The 18,005-nt window shown below is 44.4% G+C and overlaps 3 protein-coding genes across 5 annotated transcripts; 1 reads left to right on the forward strand and 2 right to left on the reverse strand.

The window, feature by feature from the left end:
• Positions 1-2,566: 2,566 nt before the first annotated feature.
• On the reverse strand, positions 2,567-3,178 carry LOC102416988 (keratin-associated protein 9-1-like). The gene is made up of 2 exons (XM_023759080.1): positions 3,008-3,178; positions 2,567-2,920 (listed from the first exon to the last, which is right to left on the reverse strand). Exons 1-2 carry the CDS (start codon positions 3,176-3,178, stop codon positions 2,567-2,569), a joined length of 525 nt encoding a protein of 174 aa, XP_023614848.1.
• A 5,341-nt stretch (positions 3,179-8,519) lies between these two features.
• LOC111827286 (keratin-associated protein 9-1-like) lies at positions 8,520-17,436 on the forward strand. The gene is made up of 3 exons (XM_023759082.1): positions 8,520-8,527; positions 12,811-12,876; positions 16,950-17,436. The coding sequence occupies exons 1-3, from the start codon at positions 8,520-8,522 to the stop codon at positions 17,434-17,436; spliced, it is 561 nt and encodes a 186-aa protein (XP_023614850.1).
• On the reverse strand, positions 8,578-9,210 carry LOC102434210 (keratin-associated protein 4-7-like). Of its 3 annotated transcripts, none has more exons than XM_006094949.3 (2): positions 9,105-9,210; positions 8,578-8,945 (listed from the first exon to the last, which is right to left on the reverse strand). In XM_006094949.3, the coding sequence occupies exons 1-2, from the start codon at positions 9,208-9,210 to the stop codon at positions 8,590-8,592; spliced, it is 462 nt and encodes a 153-aa protein (XP_006095011.1). In that variant the 3' UTR covers positions 8,578-8,589. The 3 variants fall into 3 exon arrangements, with proteins under 3 accessions (XP_006095011.1, XP_014316525.1, XP_014316524.1); XM_014461039.2 differs by having other exon boundaries at positions 8,578-8,915; positions 9,090-9,210; XM_014461038.2 differs by having other exon boundaries at positions 8,578-8,780; positions 8,853-9,210.
• Positions 17,437-18,005: the final 569 nt, after the last annotated feature.

Consider the following 18,005-nt stretch of genomic DNA (forward strand, 5'->3'; position numbering starts at 1 on the left):
TACAGTCAGAATGGCGTCCCCAGGCACTTCCCGACTCGTATTAGCCCCGCCCTCTATTTCAGTGCCCTCTGCCAGGAAACCCCATTCCTTTTCCTCTAAACATGGCCATTCCCCTCCGGCTCTGTAGCACACAGCACTTCCCTGGCTGGTTGTCACAGATTTTAAGATGGTGGCGGAGACTGAAGAGAAGAGTCCTATTTTCTTTTTAAGATTCTTAGAGGGGACGGGGAGGGGCTGGCCACTTTCCCCAGGCTGAGTTCATGAGTTTATGTCAGGATAGGTGAGGCAGACTAGCAGCTGGCACACTGAGCTACAGGAAAAAGGAAGAACCAAATCAAAGTGAAACAGGCTCCACACCACTCAGCAGCCTTGCAATTGAACAAGATAATTAACCGAATGTTGGTTGGCAGCAAAGCTGGGGGAGTGAGATTATTGGCACGTTTGACTGACAGGTCTATCATTAAGGAGAAATGCCAATTTGTTTCCTAAAGGGGCTGTACAAATTTATACCACCCTCCCCCCCTCCCCCAACGTGCAAGAGCTTCAGTAGTTTCACATCCTCCCTAAATTTTTTATATTGTCAGACTTTTACATTGTTTTTCAATATAGTGGTGTAAATTGGAATTTTGCGTTTTTAAAATATATATATTTTTATTGATTTAAGGGAGGAAGAGAGCGATAGAAATATCAATGATGAGAGAGAATCATTGATCAGCTGACTCCTGCATGCCCCACAATGGGGATGGAGCCCACAACTGGGGCATGTGCCCTGACCGGGAATTGAACCGTAACCTCCTGGTTCATAGGTCAACGCTCAACCACTGAGTTATGCTGGCCAGGCAGAATCTTGAGGTTTTGAATTGTATTTTTCTCAATTACTTATGTTGTTTTTTTTTAACATTTCTTGGCTATACTGTATGTTTCCTCTAAATAAAATTCCTAGCTACATCTTTTACCCACTTCTCTATTGAGTGGTTCATGGTTACTGGTTGTGAGAGTTATGTTGTTGAGACCAGTCCTTTGCCTCTGTGTGTCCCAGTCAATACCATGTGAGACAGAAGAACTGGACACACAGCATGGGCGGCAGCAAGGCTGGCAGCAGCTGGACACTCAGCATGGGTGAGCCCATGAACTCATGAGAAATGGTAAGTAGTTGTTTTTAGTGATAGTTTGTAACAAAGCAACAGATAATTAAAATAATATAAAACTCTGTTTTATTCATATCCTAAGGCCAAAGTTTTCTTTCATAATATTATTGAACTTTGGTATCATTTTTAGCTGATCAATCTTCCCAGAGTTGTATCTATTTTGTTCAATTTAGAAAAGGACAAACTTGTGGTTTTGTTGAGATATATATATATATATATATATATATTACTTTCTGTTTTACTAATTTCTACTCTTTTTTTGTTTAGGTATTCATTTTCTTCTGTGTAGTTTGGGGGCAATGCTATTGCTTTTCTCTTAACTTCTTAAGTTGGGGCATTTAACTCATTAATTTTGAGGTTTTCTTCTCTTCTTATATAAATACTTAAACATATAAATCATCCTCAAAGCATTTTTTGTTGAATCCCATGAGTTTTGGGATGTCACGTTTATTATCCAACTCTACACATTTAGATAACTCCTCTGTACTATAGATTTTACTCCTGTGTTTTGTACATTTATCCACTTCCCCCACCCATCTTAGCTCTGTATGGCCCAACCAGAAAGGGGTGCTACTGGCATCTAGTGGGTAGAAGCCAGGATGCTGCCAGACACTCCTCCATGGTCACAACAGGGCACCTTCACCCAGCCAACAAAGAATTATCTTGCTGGTGCTCAATCCCATGACATTTTCTAATTTGTTTTGAGATTAAAACTTAAGTATCATTGAGCAGAAGCAAAAGACACAGTTTTGGGTCTGAGTCTGTCCAAATCAGCTATCTAACATGACCCCATGAAATGTTCTCATGTGAAAAATGGAGATAATTATTTTGGGGGGACTATATGAAGCTCAGAATGAATTATGCATATGATGTGCAACATGTAACGTACTACTGGTGTAAATCCATCCACCAGGATGCTGTACAATAAAACCAAACGCAATATGGAATGCACAGAATTTATTAAGAAATAGAGGTACAACTTCCTGTAACCAGGAAGCCAACTCAGAGTGACTGTGGAAGAAAAGCAGGATTACAGGAACCAGGAGTGCATGGGAAAAGAAAACAGGACTGAGAAGATTTTCAGCAGTTGCAGAAAACCTATGTAACAGTTACAAGAATTCCTTTTTCTAAGTTACTCAGAGGATGGAGACCTGGACTACGGAGTCAAAGCAGAGACATAGCTCCATGTCGAGGATGCACGAAGCTGGCATATGATCCACACACACGGGAGGAAGAGGATTGGGGACGTCCTCTACTCTCCATCCAGCTGATTCAGAAGCTTGTATCAGGCACACGAGTCACAGAAATTTAGGTACAGCATGCTGGTTGTCAGCCAAGTTGAGGAAGTGAATTTGTTTCCAAAATGGTGAGTCAGTTAAGAGGTGTTGTGTGAAGATGGCGGTTCTTTGACAAGGTGATCAGCAGCAGCAGGAAGGCTGGCAGCAGCTGGACACACAGCAAGGGCGGCAGCAGCAGCTGGGTCGGCAGCAGGTGGTTTTACAGCAGGTGGTCTGACAGCAGGTTGGGCGGCAGCAAGGCTGGCAGCAGCTGGATCCACAGCATGGGCGGCAGCAAGGCTGGCAGCAGCTGGACACACAGCATGGGCGGCAGCAAGGCTGGCAGCAGCTGGATCCACAGCATGGGCTGCAGCAAGGCTGGCAGCAGCTGGACACACAGCATGGGCGGCAGCAAGGCTGGCAGCAGCTGGATCCACAGCATGGACGGCAGCAAGGCTGGCAGCAGCTGGACACACAGCATGGACGGCAGCAAGGCTGGCAGCAGCTGGACACACAGCATGGGCGGCAGCAAGGCTGGCAGCAGGGAGTGCTACAGCAGCAAGGCTGGCAGCAGCTGCTCACACAGCAGGGGCGGCAGCAGGTGGTCTGACAGCAGGTTGGGCGGCAGCAAGGCTGGCAGCAGCTGGACACACAACAGGGGCGGCAGCAAGGCTGGCAGCAGCAGGACCCACAGCTGGACCCACAGCAGGTGGGCCTGCAGCAGCTGGGCTGGCAGCAAGGGGAGCAGCACATGGTGTCAGGTGTGGAGGGTGGGTTCCTGTTCAGAGGTGAGTTTCTCAGATGCTGAGGGCTCCCCTTCTATCCTGGGGCTTTTATACGCTCTCCCACCCAATTTGGACCAATGAGCAGAACTTTCCTTGTTGTTGTTCATATTGTTTTCCATAGTCACTGGGGAATTGTAAAAAAGGAAGTTATTCTCTACATGTTTTAATGAGTAGGAGATAAGTGTTTAATATGTTTCTTAATTGAGAATTACGGAAACTTTTTCAGATAAAAGGATGTTAGCATCGTTCCTGCTTTGTTCATAATCTAGTCATAAGATACAGTTCCTGACCACCTCATTAGGTTCAATACACTTTCCCTCCTCAGTTATTTTTAAATTGAATTTATTGGGATGATATTGATTTGCAAAACCATACAGGTTTGAAGTGTACAGGGCAACAAAACATCATCTGCACATTGCCTCGTGCACCCTCCGCCCCAAACAGTCTCTTCCGGTCTCCATTTTCCCTCCCTTTGCCCACCTCCACCTATCCCCACCCCCCTTCCCCTCTGGCTATCACCACACTGTTGTCTGTGTCTATGTATATGTTTTTGACTAATCCCTTCACCTTCTTTCATCCAGCGCCCCCTCCTCTCTGACAGATACCAGACTGTTCCATGAATTAATGCAGCGGTTCTCAACCTGTGGGTCGCAACCCCTTTGGCGGTCGAACGACCCTTTCACAGGGGTCGCCTAAGACCATCCTGCATATCAGACATTTACATGACGATTCATAACAGTAGCAACATTACAGTTATGAAGTAGCAACGAAAATAATTTTATGGTTGGGTCACAACATGAGGAACTGTATTTAAAGGGCCAGAAGGTTGAGAACCACTGCATGAATGCCTCTGTTTCTGTTCTGTTCATTGTTTCTTCAGCTGACTTTGATTGGGACTTATTTCTGGGGTGATGGGCACGATGCTGACATGTTTACAGTGACAAACTGAATTCATGCCCAAGTCCAACTCTGTGTCAGGGAGAAAAAAAATTCTCCTTTGCCCTTCTAGGTTCTGCTTGCTGGTCTAAGAGTTAAATGGACAAAATCTGGTTAATAGGAATAAAACAAACAACCATTTAAGAACATGTATAGCTCCTGTAGACATGGGAGAGACTCGGGAACTAAGTCACTCCCCTGAGATGGCATCTGCCTTCACCTTAACGCCATCTTCAATAAAGACAAAAGCAGACCTGGGGAGTGGGGCGTTAGTTATGAGAGGTTGCCAGGGGGAGCACAGCAAACAAGGGTAAAGCTGTTCGGAGTGAAGTCCCTGCCTTCTCCATTGGTAGGAGTTTCTAGAGACTGTCATCCCCACCTCCTGGTATAGCGTAGAGGGGAAAAAACATAATTTTCCCCTGTACATTCACCCCCTTTTTAACCAAAAGTAATTATAGTAAAACTAATTTGTTTTCATAACAAGTCGAGTCTTCACTAAATTTGGCCTGCTTATTTACCTAAGAGTGGCAAGAGTGGTGATGGGTCATATAGGCTCTTATATTTATGTTTACGGTTTATTAAAATTTTCAGGATGATTTTGGTTAATAAAATTATATAGGTTTCCAGTGTATAATTCTATAATACACGGTCTGTATATTGCATTGTGTGTTCACTAACCAAAGTCAAGTCTCTTTCCGTCATCATATATCTGACCCCCTTTACCATTTTTACCTCCCCCACCCACTCTGGTAACCACAACACTGTTGTCTGTGTCTATGAGTTTTTGTCTTATATGTTCAGCTTTATATCCCACATGAGTAAAATTATATGGTTCTTGACTTTTTTTATCTGACTTATTTTGCTTAGTATTATATCCTCAAGATCCACCCATATTGTTGCAAATGGCAGTATGTAATCTTTTCTTATGGCTGAGTAGTATTCCATTGTATATATGTATCAGATCTTCTTTATCCAATCATCAATGAAGGACACTTAGGTTGTTTCCATGTCTTGACCACCGTGAATAATGCTGCAATTAAATAGGGGTACATACATCTTTACAAACAAATGTTTTCAAATCTCGGGGTAGATACCCAGAAGATGGATTGTTGGGTCAAATGGTAACTCCATCCTTAGTTTTTTTGAGAAAGCTCCATATTGTTATCCTAGTGGCTGTACCAGTTTAGATTCCCACTAGCTGTGTCTGAGGGTTCCTTTTTCTCTACATCCTCTCAACACTTGCTATTACTTCTCATGTTGATAATAGCCATTCTAACAGGTGTGAGGTGGTACCTCATTGTGGTTGTGATTACATTCTTTTAAATCTGTTTTGCTGGTACTTTTCATGTGGCATCTTCAGACTGAACTTTTAACAGCCTCTCGAGGCTAAGAAGCCGAGCCAGAAGATGCTTGCAATCAGCTTTGCCTGCGATACCTATAGATTTAGGTCAATTTCTCTCTTCTTGAGCTCCGCAAAATATCCTGAGTTTCTTCCCACAGAAAATTAGCACTGATTTCTTTTCCCTTCTTCACCCTTCCATGAATAGAAGATCTAATTTACTATAGATCTTAGCGACCTCAGCCTATGTTTGCTTGTTTCTTTTTTTATTATTAGGTTAAGAACTTTCACTTTTTCACTTAAAGGAAGCACTTTACAGTTTCTCTTTAGCATATCTGAGTTGCCAGCATCACTCTCTTACACTTTGGGCCATTATTAAGTGAACATGAGTTACTTGAACACAAGCACTGCAGTAGCAAGGCAGTTGATCTAATAACTGAGACAGCTACTAAGTGACTTATGGGTGAGTAGGGTATATAGTATGGATTTACTTGACAAAGGGAGGATTCACTACCCAGGTGGAATGGAGCAGGACAGTGCAAGATTTCACCATGCTACTCAGAATGGCATGCAACTTAAAACTTATGAATTGTTTATTTCTTGAATTTTCCATTTACTATTTTCAGACCATGGGTGACTGTGGGTAACTAAAACTACAGAAAGCAAAACCTCATATTCAAGGGGGAACTGCTGTATACTGAAAAGTGTATAAAACATACATGTATAATATAATAAATTATGAAGCAAGCATCTATCTATCCCAACACCCAAGTCAAACAAAAGAGCATTGCTGTCACCAAGAGGGCCCTGGATGTGTCTTCTCTTGACCACATCACTCTCCTTCCCCCCTACATATAATCACTGCCCTGATTCTTAATCTTTTCACTGATGTGCTTTACAGTTCTACCACCTAGGTATGCATCCTAACCATGATAGTTTAGTTTTACTTGTTTTTGAATTTTATATAAGTGGGATCTTCATATATGTATTGTGTGTTTTTATTCTCTCACTCAATTAAGAGTTGTGGTAGGCAGCCCCTAAGTGGCCCAGTGATTTCTACCTCTTGGTGTTCATGGTCTTAACATAATTCCCTCCCTGTGAGTAACATGCTTCTAACCAACCGCCTCTGGCAACATCAAGTGATTAAGTTATACGAGATGGTGACTCTCATCTTGCTAGCTGACTTTCTCTCGCCCTCATGGGCTTTGAGGAAGTGAGCGGCCCTGTGGGGGAGAAGTATGGGGCAAGTCACTGAGGACAGTCTCCATTTGACAACCAGCAGGGAACTGAGGCTCTCACTCCAATGGCCCTCGAGGACTGGAATCCTGTCAACAACTACATCTGTGAACTTGGAAGTGGATTCTTCTCCACCTAAGACTTGAGATGAGATGCCAGTGCCAGCTAACACCTTGATTGCAGCCGTATGAATCATTAAGGAATAGAGAGCCCAGCTGAGCTTTACTTGGGATTCCTGATGCACGAAAACTATGAGACAGTAAATGAGTCTCATTTTAAGCTGCTAAAATTTGAGGTAATATTAGCTAACAATAGATAATTCGTACAGATTTATCTAGTACCACACAACACAGAGATGAGGGTGAAGGGATCAAAGGGTGCAGAGAAGTTAATAGGCTAGAATAGATCTAGCCACAAGGCCAGGAAACCCAACCAGCTGAATAAGCTCCCTAGGAGGACTCAGGGGGTTCCCTCTGTAATAAGGTAAGAAGGAATGAACAGGTAGAGAGGTCTATTCTCTAAGGTTTGGAGCTCGTGGTAGGGAATATTGTCATAGAACTGAATTCCCAAGGAGCAATGAGAATGAGAATGTCCTTCAAGTAGCAGAGGCCAGCTGGCAGCATTTAACGGTCAGAGTAATGTGGGTATAAATATGTGATGGGCAGCAAGCACATTTGGGATGACAACTGGGGTGAAGTGCTGTGGGACCCACAGGCTGAGGTCAGTGATCCCAATGGGAAATTATGACTCCTCACCCAGTTTCCAGGCTGAGCCAGTTATCAGATCTACAACCCACTGACTCATTGAAAGTAAGGCCAGTCCTCCAAGACCAAGGACCACAGCAAGTGTATGTAGCATTGATCACTCCAGTCCTTTCCCAAAGGAATCCACAGCCATTTCCTCAGGGGACACTGGAATACCCCTATTGGACGTTGTTGGTTACTGTATCTGAGTTGACACTGACAGTTGGCAACCATTCATAATATATGTTTAAAATGTGTTAAAGGACACAAGTAATTACATTTGGAATACTGGCGTCTTAGATTGGGTGCCCTCAGGAACAGACTCTCAAACAGGGGTTTGAGATCTAGTAGTTTATTTGGGAGATCATCCTAAAAGGCACTGCAGGGAACCTGGGAAGTGATCCGGGGAAGGGACGGAGGCCAGTGTAGGATGATGGAATGAGCAGCTTACGTCTGTGGGCAGCTGGGCGTCACTCCACCAAGGACCTGTAGAGAGTGGTGCTCCTTGCCCCCACCTGAGAGGAAAGAGCTAGAGTATGTACCCACTGCACCCATCACTGGCCGAGCACTGCTCCTACACACTTGGACCCCCGGCCTGCCTTGAGCTGGCTCCTTCATCCGGAGAAAGTCCACAGGACGACAGATCAAAGTGTTTGCTATAAGAAACCACCTTCCTATATTAAAACAAGGATGCTGAGGCCATAGAGGGGGACATCCTGAAATCACCTGCTGTCCTCTGCTCTCTGCAGAGAGAACAACAGAACAACTGGCAAGTCAAGAGGAAAAATGATCAGACACGATACTCTTGTATTTGTATGCCTGGGAAATTCAGATTTATTTAAGATTTAGGGACATCTCCATTTGAGAAAAGATGGCAGGGAAGAAATATATCAATTGGGATGACATGTTGGTTGAAAGATTTCAGACAAAATTCAAACTTTGTGTTCATTTGGGAGACAGGTAGTAACATGCTCTTGGGAGGGGGGGGCAATATATTTGGAGGCCACAGTCAGTTTAAGAATCAGTTGGAACTAAGTTTTGACAATTGGCCTCTCATGACTCAGTTCAGTTAAACTACATCAAGAAGATTGGCTGACGAAAACCAGTGGGCACAGGTCAGGGCAGTCAGCAGACTGGGCGGCAGCAGGTGGTCTGGCAGCAGGTGGGGCGGCAGCAGGTGGTCTTGCAACAGAGGGTCGGGCAGCAGCTAGGGCGGCAGCAGCTGGACACACAGCAGCTGGGGCGGCAGCAACTGGAGCCACAGCAGCTGGGGCGGCAGCAACTGGAGCCACAGCAGGAGGGGCGGCAGCAGCTGGAGCCACAGCAGGAGGGGCGGCAGCAGCTGGAGCCACAGCAGGAGCCACAGGAGGAGCCACAGCAGGAGGGGCGGCGGCAGCAGGTGGTCCTGCAGCAGGTGGTCTGGCAGCAGGTGGGGCGGCAACAGCTAGAGATGCAGCAAGTAGGCCTGCAGCAGCTGGAGCCACAGCTGGAGCCACAGCAGGGGCGGCAGCAGCTGGAGCCACAGCAGGGGCGGCAGCAGCTGGAGCTACAGCAGGGGCGGCAGCAGCTGGAGCCACAGCAGGAGCCACAGCAGGGGCGGCAGCAGCTGGAACCACAGCAGGAGCCACAGCAGGAGGGGCGGCAGCAGGTGGTCTGGCAGCAGCTGGGGCGGCAGCAGGTCTCCTGGCAGCAGCCTTGGCCACAGCCCTGGTCAGAGCAGACGGATCCACAACAGGAGTTGACCATGGTGTCAGAGGGTGGAGGTTCGGAGTGAGTTTTCAGGAAGGTGGGTTGGAAGGTTTGGAAGTCTGCTTGCCCCAGGTCCCCTTTTATACCCTGCTAAGGGCTGCTGTCATCAGAAGCTGTGCTCTTTCCTTGTCCTGTTTGTCCTAATTAACAGGTGATTAGGAAATTAGCCAGGTTTGTTTTCCTGGCTAACCTTTTCAAGATGGATGGAAAACATTGTTTCCTTTTCCTGATGGGTTAGGATTCCTCACTTCAGCTCTTCCTGGATCATCTCTTATGTGTCTTTCTTGCTTCATCTTCCTTAAAGAAAGCTGTCATGTGATTTATGCACTTAGATCATGTATGTGTGTCTCATGTTGCACAGCCCAACATGTCTCCCTTTGGGTGATAATAAGCCACATTCCTTTTGGTGACTTAGGGAGATACAGCTGCATTTTAGTTTGATGTCTCATTCATTGTGGGGTCAGGTGGGCAGAGAAGTGTTGAATGTGAATCAGGGCATCACTGGCATGAGAATAAGACTCTTAGGATATTTCCTCTCCCCACTGCTAATCAGGGACCATTTTCCAGACTTTCAGATGGGAAATAAGTAACTGGTGTACGAGGAAAAACTAAGTCATAAAATTTTGATGTTTCTTCTTTTCCTTCAGCTTTATTGAGGAACACGTAATATGCAAAATATTACACTTCTAATGTATACATTCTGATGAGTTTGGACGTATGCATGTACCATAATACCATTTCCATAATTAAGGTACTAAATATATCCATCATCTCAAAAATATTTCTTTCCATCCCCTTCATTTTTTGTGTGTGTGGTAAGAACATTAACCTAAGATTTACCTTCTTAGCAAGATTTTAAGTGTACCATACTATATTGTCAACTATAGCCACAACGTTGTACAGCAGACCAGTAGATGTTATTTGCCTTGTATAACTGTAATTCTATACCCATTGAACAAAAGCTCACCATTTCCTACTACGCCAGCCTCTGCAAACAAAAATTTTATTCTATGCTCCTTTTGTGTATTTAATATTTCAAATGAGTGAATTCATGCAGTATTTGTCCTTCTGTGACTGATTTATTTCACTTAGCATAATATCTTCCAGGCCCATCCATGTTATCACAACTGGCAGGATTTCCTTTCTTTTTTTAAACCATTTCCTTTCTGAATAATATTCATGTTCATTAATGTATCAGAGTTGGCATTTAGTGTGCAATTCAGGGTGTCATGGCAGAAAGTGGTTGGCAATGAGTGTGAACTTATACTGAGGTTACTATCACGGGGGAAAACCTTTGTCTTTTCATTCTAAACTGCTTTAATCTCTGCTGAGAGATGTGTAGGGGTTATTTAATCTTTTTTTTTTTCACCTGATACCAGCAGTAACATTTTTGATGCGGTTATACCTGACATAGAGGTGCTGAGGGTGAATACAACATTAGGGAGTATGGCTAGTTAATAAATACTCCCAAGAAGTTTAGGTATACTTACTGCTCCCCAAATCAGGTGCCATATATTGGATTAGTAACAACTCTTTCAGATCTAAGACAGGCCGTGACTTTCATCTTAGATTTAGTCTCCTATGCAAGGATGCCTAAAGCTCTTTGAACTTGAAACCGTTGAGGGGCCCTTCATGGGTGAATGATGGAACACACAAACTGTGATACACCACGGAACAAGCTATTGATACAAAGAACAACATGCATGATCTCAAGGGAAGGATGCTAAGTGTGAAAAACCAATCACAGAGGTTACACACTATAAGATTCCATTTGTAGAACATGCTGGAAATAAAATTATAGAGATGGAGAACAGAGTAGTGGTAGGCAGGGGTGTCGGATGATGAGTGGGAGGGAGTGGGTGTGGCTACAAAGATAGAGCCTTATGGAGAAGGGCAGTCTGTATCTTAATTGTGATGGTGATTACACAAATCCATACAGTACATATGATAATCTGCATAGAACCACACACACACACACACACACACACACACACACACACTCATGAGTGCATGTAATACAGGTAAAACCTGAGCCAGTTCTGGGGATTGTACTGTGTCAGTTTTTGAGTTTTGAGATGTTCTATAATTACTTAAGATGTGACCATTTGTTTTTTGCTATTGACTTATATAAGTTCTTTATATATTTTGGAAGTTAGCCCAGCATCAACTATACAATTTGCACATATTTGCTCCCATTCAGTAGGTTGCCTTTTTGTTTTGTTGATGCTTTCCTTCCTTTGCTATATAGAAGTTTTTTAGTTTGCTGTAGTTTCACTTTTTTAGTTTTTTGCCATTGTGTTGGTATCAACTCCAAAAAATTATTACCAAGATCTATGTGAATGAGCTTACTGCCTATGTTTTCTTCTAGGAATTTTATAGTTTCAGAGCTTACATTCAAGTATTTAACTCATTTTGAGTTAATTTTTGCATATGGTGTAAGATAGTGGCCCAGTTTTATTCTTCTGCATGTGGCTTCACTGTTTTCCCAATACCATTTAGTGAAAAAACTAACCTTTCCCCATAGTGTATTCTTGGCTTCTTTGTCATAAATTAATTGACCATATATATTTGGGTTTAATTCTGGGCTCTCTGTTCTGTTCCATTGATCTATGTGTCTGTTTTTATGCCAAATGCCATACTGTTTTGATTACTATAGCTTTGTAAAATAGTTTGAAATCAGAGAGCATGGTGCCTCCAGATTTGCTCTTCTTTCTCAAGATGGCTTTGGCTATACTGGATCTCTTGTCATTCCATATAAATTTTAGGATTTTTTTTTCTATTTCTGACATGAAAAATTTCATGGGGATTGCACTGAATCTATAGGTTGCTTTCAGGAGTATGCTGATATTGACTACTTCCTTTTATCTATAAAAGTTTCAATGAGTTGTTCTCAATTAAGGAACACATTAAACACCAATTTTCTAAATATTCATATCACTTAGGGAACAACTTCCTCCTTGACAATTTCCCTGTGATTACCAAAACAACATAAACAAAAACAAGGGAAGTCTTACTGATTGGTCCCAACATTGGGGGCCCACTGTATAAAAACCCCAGAACGGAAGAAGTCCTCAGAATCTGAAAAACTCACCTCTGAACAGACACTCACCTTCTACACCTGACACCATGTGCTGCTCCCCTTGCTGCCAGCCCACCTGCTGTGGGTCCAGCTGTTGCCAACCCAGCTGCTGCTGCCGCCCATGCTGTGTGTCCAGCTGCTGCCAGCCTTGCTGCCGCCCATGCTGTGTGTCCAGCTGCTGCCAGCCTTGCTGCCGCCCATGCTGTGGGTCTAGCTGCTGCCAGCCTTGCTGCAGCCCATGCTGTGGGTCTAGCTGCTGCCAGCCTTGCTGCCGCCCATGCTGTGGGTCTAGCTGCTGCCAGCCTTGCTGCCGCCCATGCTGTGTGTCCAGCTGCTGCCAGCCTTGCTGCCGCCCATGCTGTGGTCCAGCTGCTGCCAGCCGCCCATGCTGTGGGTCTAGCTGCTGCCAGCCTTGCTGCCCGCCCATGCTGTGGGTCTAGCTGCTGCCAGCCTTGCTGCCGCCCATGCTGTGTGTCCAGCTGCTGCCAGCCTTGCTGCCGCCCATGCTGTGTGTCCAGCTGCTGCCAGCCTTGCTGCCGCCCAACCTGCTGTCAGACCACCTGCTGTAAAACCACCTGCTGCCGGCCCAGCTGCTGCTGCCGCCCTTGCTGTGTGTCCAGCTGCTGCCAGCCTTCCTGCTGCTGATCATCTTGTCAGAAACCACCATCTGAGCATAACATCTTCAGCTAACTGACTTGCCATTTTGGAGACTTGTTCACTCCCTAGACTTAGCAACCAGCATGCTTGACCATAATTTTCTGGGACTCATTTGCCTGATACAAGCTTCTGAATCAGCCTGATGGGGTTCACAGGACGTCCCTGATCCTCTCCCTCCCGGGTTGGTGGATCATGTGCCAGCTTCCTGCATCCTCGATATGGAGCTATGGTCTCTGCTTTGAGTCTGTAGTCAAGGTCTTCACCCTCTCCCTCTGTGTAACTTAGAAAAACAAATTCTTATAATTTTTAAAAGTTTTACAACTGATAAATAATCCTCATAATTGTATGTTCCTTATCAATGTAGTCATGCTTCTTGTAACAGGCTTTCTTTTTTTAGGATCACTTTGAACTGTATTCCTAACTGCAGGAGTCTTACCCTTTGTTTCTTAATAAATTCTATAGCATAATTCATCCATATTGTGTTTTATTTATTGCACCGAATTCCTGACACAGGGATTTAAATACATACTGCATACTATATGCATTATCCCTACTGAGCATCATAACAGCCCCACAAGAGGTATCTCTGTTTTTAGGGGGGAATCCCCATTAATTGATTAAGGTCACGTAGCTAAGACTGGACTGACTCAGATCCAGGAAAGTCTTCTGTTTCTGCCAAAAGGCACTTACATTTACATCCCAAAGAAGCCTCGGGTGAATGTTGTCACGGGGCATGCACCACTCAGTAAATCCCCACATTCCCGACGCACTTCTCCCTGCTCTCTACCTTTCCTGCTAAGTGTCCCTCACCAAATAGGAACTGCATCCTCTGCCTGCTACTCTATTCCTATGACATTCCAAACGGACCAGATGATCGTTCTGACTTAGATGATGTCCCTGACAAAAATGTGCTCTCACAGGAGTAGAACCTTCAGTCCAGGAGGGTCTGCAGCCGTGATGGGACGGGAAGCACAGACTCCCAAGTGTGTCACTAGTGGTTAACGTGAGGAGATTCACTCTGACGTCCGCCCAACCGTGTGTACTCCCATTCGAGGACATCTGCGGTCCTACGTTAATGATATAGTAACGGCCATTGGGTTAAGGTACAGTCCACATCCAGAAGACAATATATCAATCCCGTATGTTGTCACCTCTATGGTGGTGTCTTTGCTGCACATCTAAGAGACCAGTCCAATTTTTTACCAGGCCAGCAATTTCTGTCACGTGATACACAGTAGGACAAGTAGATCCATGGTTACGCGCCTATTGTTGACCTTGTTCATCATAGAGTGGGTCCCTTGGCCCAAAGTGATGCTATTCAGGATCCTATGACAATACTGTAAGCTGGTGGATAGCACTGCAGACAGGGAAGACAATTCTTTTTGCCAAACGTGCAATCATAGTAAGGAAGGATTGCCTTTTTCAGTGTGGAAGTGATACGAGTGGAACACTTGGGTCCACTTGGGGTGGTTAGTCTTCATAAATGATGCTGTCAATACCAACTCACCTCTTGTCCCGACTTATGACGACAGCACATCCAGCAGAGGAAGCTGTGGGGAGAGGGAACCTGTGCTGTGGGTGCACACCTGCCTCAATCCCTGCCACGATGGCTACTTTGTTCATGCCCCTGTGCAAGTACCGGTGCACCCGAGGACCTGGACAACGTGAGTTATACCAACTTGTACTTGTCCAGAGCTTCCTAAGTGGTGGATGCTCTCTGGGGAGCACTGAGAGCACACAAAGAGGAAGCACCATCTGCTGACACACCAGCTCCATGGACACGATTCTTCTCCAAATGCCTTTCTCTTCCAATCATGCTTCTTCCAGGAATAAGATAACTCAATCAGGCCTTTCACCATTTGCAAGTAGCCAATAAACATCATTTTCTGAGGCCATCGACCACCTCCCATACAAAATTATACACACACACACACACACACACACACACACACAATCATTGTACTAATCACAGTTCTTTTCATTGGGAATATTTCCTCTTTCCACTGCCTTTGCAGACCAAAAGTTTTTCATCTGTTGCAGTAAAAATTCTCCATCTGGCATAAAAGCTGCCATCGGGGCCATCAATCACTGAAGTTCAGGTAGTCCGTGTTCATATATTATAACCAAGTAGGGTTTGAAGGAGTCAGATGGAATTGTGCTGAAAATTACCACTCATGTATTTTTTTAGTCATTGAGATGAGCACTAAACTCTCCATGGATGTGCCATGATTTCTCATTAATACCTTTGTCTTAATGTTTATAATTTGTAAACCGAGGTTAGTTTGCATTAACTCAGGGATTCAAAGATTACCAAAAGAGACACTATCTTAGATTATTGAGGAAGAGAAGAAAAACTATTCTCTATAAATAATAAGGGTGATGAATATATTTTTTCTATAACATCCCTTGAAAATATAAGAATTGGGGTCTCTTATAAAGGTATCTGACTACAGACAGACTGAACCAGTAATATAGGGGGGGAAAGAGAAAGAAAACACTTCTAGATTAATCCATCAGCAGACCTATATGTAAGATGGTAGTTGAAAAATGAAGATATATTTGTAAGAGATCACACAGTATATTGAGAAACAATTCATGAGTTGGTTTAAGTGTATTCTATCTTTACCCCCCAAACATATGGCTAGTGAGTGCCAGAATAGGAACTGGGGACTCTTCCATATGAGTTTAATTCCCTTAACCAAAATATGTTGCATTCTACTTTCACCATAGAAAACTTATGGCCGAGGATGAAACAAGAGGTAAATAGATGCACAATCTTGGTGGCAATTTAGTATAGAAAATGGTTAAGGCAAACCAGAAGCACCTTACAAGACAGCATAGTCACGAGTAATAAAAATGGTAAGATATGGTCGTATACTGTACAGGATAAGGAGATCTCATTCTACGAAACCAGAATCTGATAACACCTAGAATATTTTGAGAAACAACTCTGAACTTCATCTTACAAATCAAGATCCATTTTCAAGGTTAGTGACAAGGGCCTTGGGGGGAAATGCACATCATAAAATTCATGCAGTCAACAGGGAAATGCTGTCCTTTGTCAGGAAGCATCCTACGAGGCGGGGAAACACATGTCAGAGATCAGAGTGAAGGGAATGCGATGCTGCAGCAGGCCTATCAGGGCACAAGGTGTCTAACGAGAGGAGGAGCTGCTCTGCAATGCCGTCTGACTGTCTGATCAAAGGGATCCCGATGAGCAAAAGATGCAGGAGGCCCAGGAGGGTGGACGCTCAGATAATGAAGCCGAGTCTCACAATCATCACATGAAGAGAAAGCCAATTCTACATTATTTCATTCATATAAAGTTTAAGAACAGCCTAAACTCATGACCTTTGGGGATGAGTGAGCCCTATAATTTGAAGGGGATGAGGGTGAGATTCTATCTCTCAACCAGAGTGACATGGATGTGTTCACGTTGAGATCTTTTATCAAGTTGAAAATTAATAACAATTTACCAAGTTGGAAATTATATATTTGAGCACTTTTTAAGATGAATGTTAAGCCATAAAAACTTTTGAACATGATACTTCAGGTATCATCTTTCCTGATCTAATTACTACATTAATGACAAAAAGAAAGACAGTGTGCAGTCAGTGACCTAAGTGACTCTGGAATAAACAGACTGGGCATCAAGTCACCAACCACTGCGACCTGCCCCGGCAGCAGGCACTCTATGGGTCAGAGGACCCACCCGATTATGAAGCAGGAACATGCTGATAATGTGACCATTTCTTATTTATCTATAGAAAGGTTCCTATGAGTTATTCTCAATTAAAAAAATAGATTAAGAACTTAATTTGAAGAGATTAATTACATTTAGGGAACAACTTCCTCTTCAAAATTTCCCAAGTGACAACACTAAAAATGTGAACAAGAACAAGGAAAACCCGGGCCATTGGTGCCAACATTTTGGGCTGCAGGTATAAAAGCTCCAGAAAGGAAGGAGTCATCAGAATCCGAAAAACTCACCTCTGAACAGGAACCCACCCTCCACACCTGACACCATGTGCTGCTCCCCTTGCTGCCAGCCCAGCTGCTGTGTGTCCAGCTGCTGCCAGCCTTGCTGCCGCCCATGCTGTGGGTCTAGCTGCTGCCAGCCTTGCTGTCGCCCATGCTGTGGGTCTAGCTGCTGCCAGCCTTGCTGTCGCCCATGCTGTGGGTCTAGCTGCTGCCAGCCTTGCTGTCGCCCATGCTGCTGTCAGACCACCTGCTGCAGGACCACCTGTTGCCGCCCTTGCTGTGTGAGCAGCTGCTGTCAGCCTTGCTGCTGTAGCACTCCCTGCTGCCAGCCCAGCTGCTGTGGGTCCAGCTGTTGTGGACAATCCTGTGGCGGGTCCAGCTGCTGCCAGCCTTGCTGCCGCCCAACCTGCTGTCAGACCACCTGCTGGAGAACCACTTGCTGCCGGCCCAGCTGCTGCTGCCGCCCTTGCTGTGTGTCCAGCTGCTGCCAGCCCTCATGTTGCTGATTGTCTTCCCCCAAGAACCACCAAATGGAAATAACACCATCTGTGAACTGATTTGCCATGTGGACAATTTCACTTCCTAGACTTCGAAGACAACCAGCATACCACCACCACCATTTCTGTTATGCACCAGCCTGCTGAGAGGCTTGAGATGCAGTGTAGAGGCCTTCACTCAGTTCTCTCTCCCCCATGCGATGGATCATTTGCCAGCTTCCTGCATCCTTGATATGGAGTCATGTTCTTGCTTTGACTCTTAAGTCAGGATCTCTTGCTCCTTTTAAGTAATTCAGCTTCATAATTTTTAATAGGTTTCTGCAATTGATCAATATCTTCATAATCATATATGCATAGTTTTTATCCAATTTCTTCTTTTCACAATCACTTTGTAACCTCTCCCTGGATGCAGGGAATCTTACACATTCCTTAATAAAACCAGTACCTTTTAAATCCCATACTGTGTTTTCTTTTACTGTACAGTATTCCTGACATAGGAAGTCATATACCTATTGCATACCATGTGCAGCATCCAACTAGAGCTGCAAAATGGACCTCCATGAATTATCCAGTTTTAG

This window comes from Myotis lucifugus, unplaced genomic scaffold (assembly GCF_000147115.1).
Source record: "Myotis lucifugus unplaced genomic scaffold, Myoluc2.0 scaffold_146, whole genome shotgun sequence".
NCBI classification, from domain to species: domain Eukaryota; kingdom Metazoa; phylum Chordata; class Mammalia; order Chiroptera; family Vespertilionidae; genus Myotis; species Myotis lucifugus.